Genomic DNA, 14985 nt, shown 5'->3' with positions numbered 1-14985 from the left:
CTGCATTTTATCTAGCCAAGCAAAAAACAGACTAGAAGATCAGTATAATGAAACACACGTCATCTGATTGATATGTCTTACCAGTTTTTAAGGAATAAAAGAAACTGAATTGATAAGGCTTCATTTTGCTTCAAGCGAATCACATCCTATATAACACAATTAAACACTCTTGTGTATACCAATAGAGGCATTTACAGCGACTTGGGGGACAAAGGTGAGGCACGCCCTGTGGGTCTTTTCCCAGTGTTTCAGCAAAGGCTTTCTCATTGACAGCATTCTCATGTATGGAACTACTAAAACCAATTCAAGGAGTAGATTTTCATGCTTCATAATGCAACACCCACTATGCCATCCACTCTTTACTTGGAAATTTCCATCGGCATTCAAGCCTATGTACAAATATAATCACAGTTTTGGGGACAAGCAATTACGCCTTCCCCAGGTCAACTACGTGTGACCTCAAAAATGAAAAGAATGAAGAAGCTATACCCTAAGAAGAAACTCATTTTACAATTACACACCAATTACTGACTTGCACTATAACGCAATATTGCTCTTCTGAGTTTCATGACGGCAAGGATAGGGGATGACCAACCTCAAAAAGTGGGACCCCCAAATTGCAGCAAGCATGAGAAGCAAGATTGTAGATCATTCATGAAGTGCTAACTTCCAAGCTGCCGGAACAAGTTAAGATTCAGCAGGACGAGACTGAACCATGGAAACATCCAGGGGCACTTTTCCCTTTTAGGCTCCAGAATCCTGAGAGGTCAGCGTTCGGATGTGTCCACTGAGAATAAATAGAAGCTCCATGAAGATGCAAAAATTCAGGAGATATGGGGGCTGGAATACAACTTTCTAAAATAATTTTGATTTCACTGGCATCGTACAATCAATATCATCCTCAAGATCACTAAATGAAATTTCCTCCTCATTTCCCGTTAAAATTCCAGTGCCAGAGTAGCCTTCTGACTCTTCAATGTCTTGTAGCCAATCATCCTCATGCTCATCATAGTCCAAGAATGGTGGTTTAAAAGAGGGACCAGCCACCGACTCCTTATCTAAGATCTTACTAGGAGGATTTTCTTCAGTAACAACCTTGTCAATAAACTGGATCTCTGTACTTCCATGTTCGAGCTTCTCAGTTTCAATGTCAGGAGTGGTCTCAAATGCAAAACTCCTTTGGGGCATAAAAAATCTACAGTGAGCATCTTCAGATGAGGTGGAATCGAAGTCTTCACGTGGCGAATACGTGCTCTCCTTCAAGAGAAGGGTATTCATACCAAAGAAATCTGAGTCGGGTTTTGTCTTCTTTTGGAGCTCTCGCATCCACATAGCCCTTGCTTCAACAAGCTGAGAAATGAGCTCACAAAAATTAATAGAGCACAGAGACTAGCTAATTATCATGTGAAGCCATGTAGATACAGAATGTAGGACAAGTAAAATTACAACACATCCATCATTGGAACTACTCTGGTGATGCACAATACCCCATTATCGGGCAATACTCTTGGTTAAAGCTACTCATGATCAAGAAATAAAATTGCTTCTAGCAATGATAACAGGGGCTTGAACCAAATCAAGGATGTTTCAGTTTTACCTGCTCCCGAATAACTTCTCCTTTAAAATGACTAACACAGATGAAATCATTAACTTTCTGGACGGCAACTCAACCAGCTGTTGCTTTAAACTCATAAATTGACCCCAACAAATCGTGTTTCATGCAATTTTTGAGCAAATTGAGTTGGGTTATCTGTTACCCACAAGCTTTTGAGCATAACTAACTAATCAATTGTGATTATCATCAAAAATTCTGGTTGGATTTTCAAGAAAATCCATTTGGGTTGGTGAAGGTATGGACTGCTTGCTGAGTGATCATCAGGATTGTGCAACTCATTTCAGTGATGATCCTATAAGCAGAGCAGAGTATTAACAAACCTGGGGTGTAGACAACAGCTCAGCATCATGTTTATTGAGTCTTGTGTGAAGAAGAACAAAATAAACCATCCAAAAGTAACCCTCACCCATATGGACAGGGCAAAGTTCATTTCTGAGAGCAGCTAATCTCGGTGCCAGACGTTCAACAGCAAATCCATGCTTCTGTTGGGCTTCAGAGATCTCAAAATCTAAACAGATGAGAAAAATATATTAATGATAGTTTTTTGGGAAACATAACCACATCTTATTACTTAAAAAAATAAACTAAGATATTATTAAGTATCAACAATACCTCAAATATACATATACATACAATGCATACATCCTTAATATACATCAAAGGATGCTTTCACGGTTGACCCTAGCATGATTAACAAAGGAAGAAAGAAGATAATATACCAACCAGCAAAGGCAGTGATTTTTGAAAGCAAAATTAAAAAACTCAAGCCATGCTGCAGACCAGGAAATAGATGCAACATCAGCTCCCTGTCTTTATCGTATGCTTTTTGACTTACTTTCTATTTTATCCATCTCAACAAGAATTAATTCATTCCTTAAAAAGCAAAGCTTAGTAGTGTTTCTTATTGTCAAACTAGCATATCAGAATATCACTTCTATAGTATTTGACATCTGATGTGATCTTTCCACATCCTTTCACATCTTTCAACTACTATTTTAACAGATATGTACCAAACTCAAATACAATCACTTAGTTAACTTTCTTCTGTAATCTCCATGAAAATTCAACTAGGTCAAGCAACTACGAATGCAAGGATAAAAGGGATCAAAGCCCATCATTCAAATTTACATCATCGAATGTCTTGCCATTCCACGAGCCTAAACAAAAAAAGGAACCATATAAGGAGTAAACCAAATTGAGCTTCCAGCTGACATTCTTTGATCCAGGTGCAAAACAGGCTGAGCACTTTGCCTCGCTTACCTGGTAGTTCACTGCAGTCACCAAAGTGCTAAGGCAGACGCCTAACAGTGGGCTCTCTCCTTAAAAGACCACAACTAAACAATATATATTTCACTTATTTGTAAACAAATTTAATTCCTTTGTCCATGTAAATTTTGTTTCTGCTTATAGCTATATTCTTAATATACATATGTATCATTTTATTTCATCCTTTATTTGCACTTTTCTTCCCCAAACCCCACGCTTTAATTGCATTATGCACTTAAAGCCCGACAGAGCTTAGCTATTTTATGCACTTTTCGCTTTGGATAATACTGTTTTTGACTTAATAGGATGAGATCAGCTTGATTTCAACTCAAGCGAGTTCTCAAACATTTCAGTACTCCAGTTCAATGTAGTAACTGCAACTGAATCATCAACATTAAGGATGGTAATTTGATACCAAGGTTTGTATTGTTAAACTACACAAACAACCTCTGCCGACTGCAACAAGTACTAATAGAAAACACACTTATCAAGCATCTCCAGCATTTCAACTTTATTATATGACTTAGACTCTTACTAAAAACAGCTTTCATACACAGTACTATCTTTTTGTTCCTTATCAGTACTGTTTTAGCACTGGTTTCCATGCTCTGTACTTTCTCTATTTAGTCAATTAATTCTCGAATAAGATGGGTCAAGGGCAAAATTGTTCCTACCTAATCAGAGGTCTTTCGAAAGCAGTTGTGAATTTCTCCAAAGATAAATTCAGAAGGAATCACCCAGAGTGCTATACACTATAACCTTGACGTCTGCTAGACAAACAAAGAAACAAAAATTTGACAAATGTTTGCACCAATTATCAGTGATACTCACACCTTAATCACATTCTATAGACTAAACCATCCATTTTAAGAACAAAGTCACCACAAACTAAACAATCAATCAATCAAAGACTCAATCAGAAACTAGTCGAGGTTGATTATATGGATCCTCCATATCCATTCAGCTTTATTCAAACCTGATCCATTCCAAGACTAAGTAATTTATCCAGGCTTCGCTGACTAGTGGCAAGAGCACAATGCCTGATCTGGGTTAGGTGCACTTAACCAGTTCAACCCTACGCCAAAGCCAGGGTAAGGGTTGAGGCCATTATTCACAAAATTTCAAACTCTGCCCCACTGGTATCAAAAAAACTAAATAATTTATCTTTCAAGGTTGAAAAAAAGTAAAGAAACAATCAAAAACTTTGTACCAACAAAAAATGTAAAATACATACCGTCAAAGTCGTCTTCCTCTAAGGGAAAATCCAACCAAGTCTCGGGATGATGAGCTATATTCCTAGCGAAGCCCAATGCTTCATCAGTTACTCCAACTGCATCATCAAATAAACTATTCTCCTCCACTTCATAATTCGAATATTCTAGAAAAACACCCATGTCTCCAACATATTCCCTCTCTTCCTCCTCCGATACACCACTTGAACCTGATCGATCTACCGAATCTGTCCGGTCCAGAACGGCATCCAAATGCTCCGATTTCACCGTCCATACTGCCGCCGTCGGAGGTGGAGGAGGAGGAGGTGGTGGCGAAGGAGCGAGAAATGAAGCGACACCCCATAGTTGACGAGTTAAGGTTTCTTTTAGTTCGGACAAGTCTTCCTTAACACCCCCGCCGCCTTCGTTAACATCGGAGGAATCAACGTCATTACAATCAAATCCATTTTCTTCTAAATCGATTTCCTGGTAAATTGAAATTTCATTTTCGTCTCCATGAGAATTGGAGGAATGAGTGACGACGTCGTTTTTGGTATCGTTTTTGTCTTCTTCCTCCTCTTCTCTTTCACCATCGAGATGGAGAGTGGTGGCTAAAGAACGAGGGAGCCATGATGACATGGCTACAGGAGGCTATACTTGTAGTGAAGATTGGAATTTGATTGGATCGAGGAAGAAGAGGACATTTCAGAAAAGTGCCTTGCATATGATTTTGATTTCTGTTATTTTTAGTTCTTTTCTTGTATTGGAGATTACGTGGATTGGGTCCCCCTATGTAAAAGAAAAGTCTATTTCAAAGATTTGGCCCCCATGTTTTAAGTGTCCGAAACCAAAATGACAACTTTTTGGACTCAAAACACATTTCTACCGTGTTAAAAAAAAGCTATTTTTTACCTAAAATGCGGTATTATATTGCATTTTACTTTAACAAAATTTTAGCCGTTAAAGTAAAGCACAGTATAATATCGCATTTTATATATAGCGCAGTATTATACTTTATTTTACATACTAAATTTAAAATCCCCATTTCTTCCCCACGACAGAACACCGGTATCCTGAGTCCGAAACTTTTTTGATGATTTTTTGGACAAAAAATACTTTTCTACTACTTAAAAAGCAGTTACATAAATGAGTAAAACGCAGTACTATACTGCGAACTACTTTAACAAAAATTTAGCCGTTGGTACTGCGTTTTACTTTAATTTTATTTTGTAATTCGCAGTACTATACTGTATTTTACTCAAATCTGGGCCCAGGTTTAAATTATTAAAGTTGTACTGCGAACAACTTTAATAATTTAAACCCCCTTCTTCTTCCTTGGACCACTGAACCGACGCACCCCCTCTTTTAAAAATTTCGATTCTGCTGGTCCCCCCCTCCACCCCGCGACAAACTTAAAAAAAAAAAAATTCGGCCCCACCCGTCACCTAAAGAGCAAGGAGTGTAGGTCTCACATACAAGACAAGCTTTGGATTCCTTCTTTCGGGTGCAAAAATTCGATTTCAATCAAATTCAAAAAACTTAAATCAAGGTATTTCGATTTTGTTTATGTCGAAACTCGTATAGTACATGTATATTTGTATTGTTTACTGTGTTTCCATGTTATGTTTGTGTTTAAATTTGTATCTTATTTATACCCGGATTGATTTATTAGCTTTGGTACAAAAAATTGTTAAAATTTGATAAATTATTTGTATTGTTAAAAAATTAATATTATTTATTTTGTTTGTTGTTCATATTTGTATTTTATGTTAGTTGTTTTTATATGTAATAGTGACCTTTTAGCGTAGTAAAATAAATAGCCTTTTAGCGTAGTAAAATATAGAGCCTTTTAGTGTAGTAAAATATAGAGCCTTTTAGTGTTGTAAAATATAGAGCCTTTTAGCGTAGTAAAATGTAGAGCCTTTTAGCATAGAGTCTATGTAGTTTAAGTATGTAGTAACTGCAAACTCTATCCAATTACACTTTACAAAATTAATTATTTAATTTATAACAATAAACTTACAAAAGTAACAAATTAATATATGTTGTAAAATTAACTCAAATATCGAGCCTGGAACCCATACATAATTATACAGTCCAATTTTAAACATAATTAATTATTTAATTTATTAAGCTAACACACACAATTCTAAAAATGTTGAAATTAACACGCATAATAATTAAGGATAACTCGGTGCTACCGGGCCTCAAATATCGAGCCTGGAACCCATACATAATTATTCAGTCCATTTTTAAACATAATTAATTATTTAATTTATTAAGCTAACATACAAAATTCTAAAAATGTTGAAATTGATACGCATAATAATTAAGGATAACTCGGTGCTTCCGGGCCTTAAATATCGAGCCTGGAACCCATACATAATTATTCAGTCCAATTTTAAATATAATTAATTATTTAATTTATTAAGCTAACACACAAAATTCTAAAAATGTTGAAATTGACACGCATAATAATTAAGAATAACTTGGTGCTACCGGGCCTCAAATATCGAGCCTGGAACACATACATAATTATTCAGTCCAATTTTAAATATAATTAATTATTTAATTTATTAAGTTAACACACACAATTCTAAAAATGTTGAAATTGACACGCATAATAATTAAGGATAATTCGGTGCTACCGGGCCTCAAATATCGAGCCTGGAACACATACATAATTATTCAGTCCAATTTTAAACATAATTAATTATTTAATTTATTAAGCTAACACACACAATTCTAAAAATGTTGAAATTGACATACATAATAATTAAGGATAACTCGGTGCTACCGGGCCTCAAATATCGAGCTTGGAACACATACATAATTATTCAGTCCAATTTTAAACATAATTAATTATTTAATTTATTAAGCTAACACACACAATTAATTTTGTTTAAATTATAGTAGACGGCATGAACTTTCCTCCGCCTGCGCATCCCGGACCTGCCGAGGATCAGCTACTAGTGTTGCAGGGCGACCATAGGTCCTCCTTTGTATGGGAGGGACAGCTATCGATGCAGCCTCTCCTCCCCAGGAGACTTGACGATTTGTGGGAGTTCATCGGGGAGCATCCTTTCCATGCCCGCGTAGTCGCGCGCCTACAGGCTACGAGCTTCTATACGATTTTTGAGCTTGGACGGATGCAGCTTGATTGGTCTCTCATCACGGCCTTGGTAGAGCGGTGGCGATCGGAGACGCACACTTTTCACTTGCCCACTGGAGAGGCCACCATCACACTGGAGGATGTTCAGGTTTTGTACGGGCTGCGCGTAGATGGACAGGCCGTAGCACTGCCCCAATACATTAGATCTATGACGCGTGCACAGTTTTTGGATATGATGAGGCATTTTACTGGTTATACACCTTAGGGTGACGCTGGGGGCAGTCGCGTTGCTTTGTCAGCCATCAGAGATCATATGGCATTTTTGCACCCAGACATTACCGGCGAGACGGAGGATCTCCATATTGAGAGGTACACGCGGTTGGCGCTGCTCCTACTTTTCGGGTGTGTCTTGTTCTCTAACACTTCGGGGAGTAAAGTGAGTATGCGCTTTCTCCATCATCTTCAAGAGCTGGATGGTTTACCCTAGTACAGTTGGGGTGCTGCTGTTCTCGCATACCTGTATAGGAGCATGTGCCGGGCGAGCATGGGCCCATCGGTGGACATATGTGGTTTTCTGCCCCTCCTACAGGTGACAACATTTTCGAATACTCTGTTCATTTCTCCGAATTCTATATGGTCGAAATGACTCATAAATTTTACATCAACCTTTTATCTTAGGTTTGGGCCTGGCAGCGGATCATGCCGTTGCAGCCACCTCTACCAGCACTTGCGCCTGGTGAGGCTTATCCGTTTCTCCCTCTAGCTTCTAGGTGGATTCTCCGGCGTGGGAACTACCAAGGGACCGATGCTCATCATAATCTCCCCCTTATCACGGATGTGCTAGATATGCTGGTGGACGGACAAGTAGATATGTACCTACACTTACTTGTTTTAAATTGAGTTGTGTTGCGCATACTCACTTTTATGTTATTATTTGGTAGTTCATCTGGACGCCATACAACGACGAGTTGGTAGCTCAGCTGGCCTTTTATTACTCAGTCGATCGGATGCTTTGGAGCACCTCCGTCCCGATGATCTTCTTCGATATAGTTGAGTATCATGCTACAGAGCGTGTGCTTCGCCAGTTTCACCGTCCCCAACCTATACCGAGGGAGCCTGGATGGGTGGCTATACACTATCAGCGGGATGACCGTGCCAGGCTGGACGATATATATATGGGATGGCTAGAGCAGCAGGTCCTTATTTGGGAGGAGCAGCTGTGAGCACGTGATTTTTGCCCTATATATGAATAATTCCCAAAATCCCAAACAAAACAATTTTTCTTTTATTTTTACAATTTTTGTGCATTTTTGGTGTCATCTTCTGATAATTGTTGCATTTTATTTGTGCGTTTTGATTTTTATAAAATACAAAAATACGCATTTTTCTGCACTTAGGATTTAATTTTATACTTTAGTATTAATTAAGGATTAACTTGTTTTGGAATAGGATATGAAGAAAATGACAATAATAGTTCACTTTAACGTTTTTATTATTTTAATTGTGAGACAGTCGCAAATAGTTATCAAGTTAATTTTAGGCATTAATTGGTTGTAGCTTAATTGTTAGTTTAATTTCACATCTTTGAAAAAATCAGAAAATAAATACAAAAAAATACAAGATTGCAAAATGAAAAATGGAAAATTATTGTTTAAAAGAATAATAGAGGGGGTCTTGTTTGAGACCCTAAATTTGGGCCAAATGCACCAAATATTTCAGGCCCAAACGCATCAAACATTTTAAAGTGAGTCCAGCCCAAGTCCCTACCCGATCTGCCCCCCTTTAAATGAAACGGCGTCGTTTCAGGGCCCTTGGATCAGGACCGTTGGATCTCATCAATCCAACGGTCCGGAACTAACGAGGTTTCCAGTATTTAAGTGTCCAAACCGCCCCCACCCCCATTTCCATCGTCTTCCTCACCCCACCCCTTCTCCCCAAACCCTAATCCGCGCCGCCCTAAAATCCCTTGTCGGCGGTGAACGCGAACTACGCCGTTCACCCTGAAATTAACACCACGGACTCCCCTCACCCTCCTCTTTCTATTGCACCCGTTGGTTTGCCTCGAATAAGGCCGGAACTCTTCGAATCTTGATTTGAAGTTTTCCGGCCAGGTGACAGTTTGTCCGAATCAGCCCAAAATCACACCCTACAACCCCCAGCCCTTCCTCAACACTAATCTGTGGTTGTTTTCTTTCAAATCACCTTGAAACGACCCAAATCTTAGATCTAAGAATTGCTGGCCAAACCCTAAAACTAAATCCTTTTGATTTCGAACCGTAGTACCCTTAACCATGTGTTCTCGTGTAAGAACACATGGTTAGAGGGTGTTACGCGTCAAAAATCTAAAAGGATTCAGATGTTTATGACCAGCCGGAATCCCTTATGCCTTTGTGAGTTTTTCTTTTCTTTTTTTTTTACTGTTTCTTTTACTCGCATGATTAAAATATTATTTGCAGTCATTATTTCATTGTTGTTCTGTTAATTTTAGGGTTTAATTGTGGTTCTGTTAATTACTGTTGATTCTGAGATTGTTAGTTGGTTGGATGATTATAAGTTCATGGTTCAATAATTAGTTTTAAGTTCATTTAATGGTAATCGTGGTAGCTTAAGCTCATTTTAATTTCGTTTAGCTTTTTTGAGTTGGTTAATTGACCAGAATTGGTTCAGTCAGTCTGATTAGTTGGTTTCTGATTGCTAGTTAATTAATTTTAGTTAGTTTCTGATTGTTAGTTAATTAATTTTAGTTAAGTTCCAGAATGGTTTAGGATATTGGGTATAACTGTTAGGGATAAGGGTAGGTTCAGTGATTCTAAAAGTCTTTCAGGGGTAATCTGGGTATGTAAAAGGGTAGTTCTGATAGGAATAGTAATATCAAGGTATAGGGAAGGGTAGTATGGGTATTGTATGAGTATAGGAATACCTTAGGGCCTTCTAGAATAGGGTTCAAGTGTAAGTTTTAATAATTATACTGCAGTTACTTGTTTAGCAAGATAAAAATAGAGGGACCAAATTGAAAATAGAGAGGGACTAATTAGAAAATCAGAACCTAGTCCATTCTCTTGAGGGTTGCCTATAAAAGGGCATAAGATGCCTTGGGGAAAGGGGGTCTGCTCAGTCTTCTGCCTTGAGCCCTAAGTTTTAATTTGAGCTTCATTCCTGTTTTTTTTAAATCCAGTTAACATTTCAATTCTGAGATTATTCAGAAAATAAAGACATCAAAATATGGAGATCTGAAACAGCTTCACAGTTTCATTACTAATTCTGGGTTTCAGCTGTGAGGGTCAGGGAAATGTTAGAAGTCTGTTAAGCTGATCTGTGGGAATTTGCTTATATTCCTGGTTTCAAAACAATCTGCCTGTGTTTCTGTGGTGTACATTGCTGGGTTTGTTGTTTGTTGCTGTTGAAAGTAGCTGATTCCTCTCCTTTTCTCTATTTTCATTACAATTCCCAGGTACATTTCCTTGACTTGCATCTATGTAAATCCAAGTTTGAAGTGGAGAAGAATGGGAATGTTACTAGAATTCTGTTGTCTTTGGAAACATTGTCTATTGACTATCTTTTCATAGTTTAATTTGTTTAAATTGTTTGACTGTTACTAATCTACTTAGTTGTTGTTGATTCGAGCCAATAACTGATTTGTATAATTGAGACTGATGAACTGTCCAGTATGAGTTTGGTTATTTTAATTAGTAAGTGGACATTTGGATATTTAGATTTATGTGTATAGCCTAGGGTGCGAGCTGTTTAAATGGATCATTTCATGTTTATACAATTGTCATTTTCAATTTGTTTAAAGTTTCACAGTATGCTGGAGTCAAGTCTGCAAAGTTGTGATTGATTTAGAGTTCAACACACATGGTTTTTTTTAGTTTTGGTCTAAGATGAATTGGGCACAGCTTCATACTGGGCCAATTTTGGGCCTGTCGAATTTGCAGTTGGCCCAGACTGTGGTTAGGCGAGAAATCGAAATGGGGCCTAGGTACATTAATGTTCAAGAGTTTAATTAAATAGGAAGGAGCCTCGAGGGCTCGATCTTTGGGCTGTGCATTGGCCCATCCATAAGTAAAATTTGGCCTCCGTAAGGCCTAGTTCTTATAGCTCTAAGAACCCTCACCTGCAATATATGTAATGACAATGCTTTGGATTATATGGGCTCAAAGCCTATTTCCTCAGTACTTCTGCATAGAAGCTCAAATTTCAGGTTTAACGGATGATTGGCCTTAACCAATTAGGATCCTTAAGTAATTGTTGACATAATTATCTCGCTGTTTAGATTTGGGAAGGTTGTTTAGCAAATTTCATGGCCTTCCCCCAAAATAACACTACGTTAGCATCTAACATTCTTAAAATTAGAGTGCGCATTGATGCGACTCAAATCCAAATCTCGACGAAGTCGAAATGTGTTGATAACTACGGGTGCATTGATTGCGACGTGGTTCGAAACGCGTTTTCATGACGTCGCAATTCTTTAAAAATAAATAACAATAAAAGCGGTTTACAAATAAAAAGCACATAAGTTAACATGTATTAAAATCAGATAAATTCAACTACAACAGTTAAGCGACCGTGCTAGAACCACGGAACTTGGGAATGCCTAACACCTTCTCCCCAGTTAACAAAATTCCTTACTCGGATTTCTGGTTCGCGGACTGGTAACAGAGTCATAAATTTCCTCGGTTCGGGATTCAACTGGTGACTTGGGACACCATTAATCTCCCAAGTGGTGACTCTGAATAATTAATAATTAAATCCCGTTCCGATTGTCCTTTAAATGAAAAAACTCCTTTACGCCTCTTCCGGGGGTATAGGTATGAAAAAGGAGGTGTGACAGCAGCGAGCTGACCGTATTCCGCCAGCACCTACATTTACTCAGGAGGCCACTATTCATATGTATGCGTCATGGTACCGCCGTCACACCTGACTGATTATCGGGAACCCCATTCATGTACTTGGCGAGCGCTATAGACCATACGCTGGGAGACACGAGGCACTGGTATGTTTTTTGGCTTATTAATATCGTATAATTGTGATATAGCATTATATTAATTAATATTTTAAATATTTCACAGGCTATTGGGCATCATAGTGTATTTTTCATATTTCATGTATTTTTGTTATGTTGGCCCGTTATGTTTGTGTTTGTGCTGTAGTAATGTTTTATTTACATTTTCCTACAATTAAACAGCTTTTTCTTCACTCATTCCAAATTGTGGAACATAATTTTATTTGATATATATTGCAACATACACAAGTACAAACACGTATTACAAAAAACAATACCAAAATAAAAGACTAGGGGTATCCTTGATAGTTGGGTACATTCGACGAACTTGCACTAGGAGCCGGATTACCACCGCCACGCACACCACCTGAAGGACATTTACGACGGTCGTGTCCTGTTTGCGAGCATATGCCACATTTACGCGCATAAATGGTGTTACCAACATCCATTTGGTTCCGTATACGCGTTCTCTTTTGCACTTGCAGCTTGCGCAAATAGTCCTTGTTACATACCATCTTAAAAGGTTCCGGTGGCCAATAATGCTCAGCACCTAATGGTTGCAACTTCCCACTATACGTGTCTACATATGCAGCAACACTGTATTGCCTATCAATATAGTTTGTTGCCCCATATCCAACTTGTTGAAAGCACTTCAACGCATGTGCGCACGGTATGTGGTAGATGGTCCATTTCCCACATGAACATAACCTTCTATTTTCATTCACCGTCTGTAGATTATTCCCACGGTGTCCGCGGATAGCGATCTTAACTTCAAAAACACCCCGTTCATGATCGTACTGAAGAAATGAATGCCATTGTGCTCGCCTCCTGGACCTTTCAAATCTTCTCATGGGTATTGGCATAAATTGAACACCCCTGTCCATCAATGCTGATGCAGCTGCATGCCTTTCAACAAACCTCTTCGCACTCTGTTTGAATGTCATGCGGACCATGGCAGTGACAGGCAGTCCACGGGCAGACTTCAACAAGCCGTTGAATGACTCCGACACGTTTGTAGTGAGGGCTCCCCATCGTCTTCCGCCATCAGCATGCAATGTCCACATGTGAAGCTCATGCCCCATCAACCAAGTATAGGCTCGTGGTTCTAACTGCCGGATCGCTTCCATGCGCCTCGTGAATTTGCACTGCTGGTGCTCAGTTGCAGCCATCCACATTAAGTCATGCATTGCCTTGTCAGGATATTTCTTCTGGAAATTGGCCTTCAGGTGACGCACACAATAACGGTGGTATGCATATGGTTCCTGCCATTCAGGCAAGTGACGTACAAAACATAAAATACCACCATGCCGATCAGATATTAGACAAATACCTGAACGCTGTTTGACAACGTGCTGCTTCAAGTGGTTCAAAAAAAGCATCCATGTCTCTTCACTTTCGTTGGCACATATGGCAAAAGCTAGTGGAAATATTTGCCCATTGGCATCTACTGCAACTGCAATCAAAAGCTTAATATCATACTTTCCATAGACATGAGTACCGTCTATGAAAATAACAGGACGACAATGCACAAAACCATCAATTGCTGGTTTAAATGACCAGAACACATAGTTGAAAATATATTCGGGTCTGTCCGGACTCCGCTCACGCCTCCATTCAACAACAGTCCCGGGGTTAAAGTGTTGTAGTGCGGCCATGTACCTGGGAAGATTTGAAAAAGACTTATCCCAGTCGCCATAAATAAGTTCAAAGGCACGTTTGCGACCGAGATATGCCTTTCTTTTGGTTATAGTACAACCATACTCCTGGTGGACGACTGTAATACACTCTTTAATCTTGAACCTAATGGACACTTCCAAATATGGAATCAAGACAAGAGAAATCAAGTCCACATCCAAGTTGAAGTGATTCTCATTGTATGTGTCCATTTCACATCTGTGCTCGCTAATAAATTTACCCACTTTTCACAAACCTGATTTCTTCTTGGTGGCATGCAACATCCAGTGACAACCCATAAAGTCTCTACGACATACAACCTTGTATTTCTCCGTAGTTGACTCACTTACCGTCATCTCACGGCACTCTCTTATACTATAGATTTTTACAGCCCTAATTAAGCAAGCTTTATCAGGGAAATACATGCTCTTTGTTAGAACAGCTGGTCTAGACTCATCCCACATCGCTGACCGAAATGCATCATCATCCCTTGTGAGGGCATCCACGTTCGGCATGCTTGGCAAATTATCAAGGTAGGAAATATTCCGCTCATGAAATGGCACGTGGGACTCGTACACTCTTGGTCTAGCGGGAGGTGGAGGAACATGCTCCCTCGTCAGCTCAGGTTCAACATTCACTTCCTCCTCATCATCACCCTCATCATGGAAGGGTGTGTCATCCCCAGACTCATCCGCATTGTTGTCATAATCACTATCATCTTCCTGACTCTGCGCATCTGCCAAATCACGAGTAAATACGTCGTCTATGGGCAACTGTGTGAGGTTAGGAGCTTCAAGAATCTCGTTTTCACTGCACAAAAATAACAAAATGATAATATACCCAACTAGATAAATACTTTAGATATAGCTATATCACTTTACTTACAAGTCGTACTGTCTTGACGTTTCATGATGGATATTTGCTTGTTGTTGATGACTCCCGGATGGACCACCGTGGTCCAATACTCCAGAACTACACATATTTCAACTAGGGGCGGGGTCATAACTTGTAAAATTCGTATCCGGATGGTACCCCCTATGAAAAATATGAGTGTTAATACAAATCCAATTAAAACATAAAATAAACATCGCTAAAGCACCCTCGA

The 14985-nt window shown here is 38.9% G+C and overlaps 1 protein-coding gene across 1 annotated transcript; it reads right to left on the bottom strand.

Moving 5' to 3' along the window:
- Positions 1-329: 329 nt before the first annotated feature.
- On the bottom strand, positions 330-4788 carry LOC104249845 (uncharacterized). The gene is made up of 3 exons (XM_009806348.2): positions 4116-4788; positions 1936-2123; positions 330-1350 (listed from the first exon to the last, which is right to left on the bottom strand). The coding sequence occupies exons 1-3, from the start codon at positions 4729-4731 to the stop codon at positions 856-858; spliced, it is 1299 nt and encodes a 432-aa protein (XP_009804650.1). The 5' UTR covers positions 4732-4788; the 3' UTR covers positions 330-855.
- Between the last annotated feature and the right edge of the window lie 10197 nt (positions 4789-14985).

This window comes from Nicotiana sylvestris, chromosome 11, assembly GCF_000393655.2.
Source record: "Nicotiana sylvestris chromosome 11, ASM39365v2, whole genome shotgun sequence".
Lineage (NCBI taxonomy): Eukaryota > Viridiplantae > Streptophyta > Magnoliopsida > Solanales > Solanaceae > Nicotiana > Nicotiana sylvestris.
The sequence above is the reverse complement of the archived record's forward strand: the minus strand, read 5'-3'. Positions and strand labels throughout refer to the sequence as shown.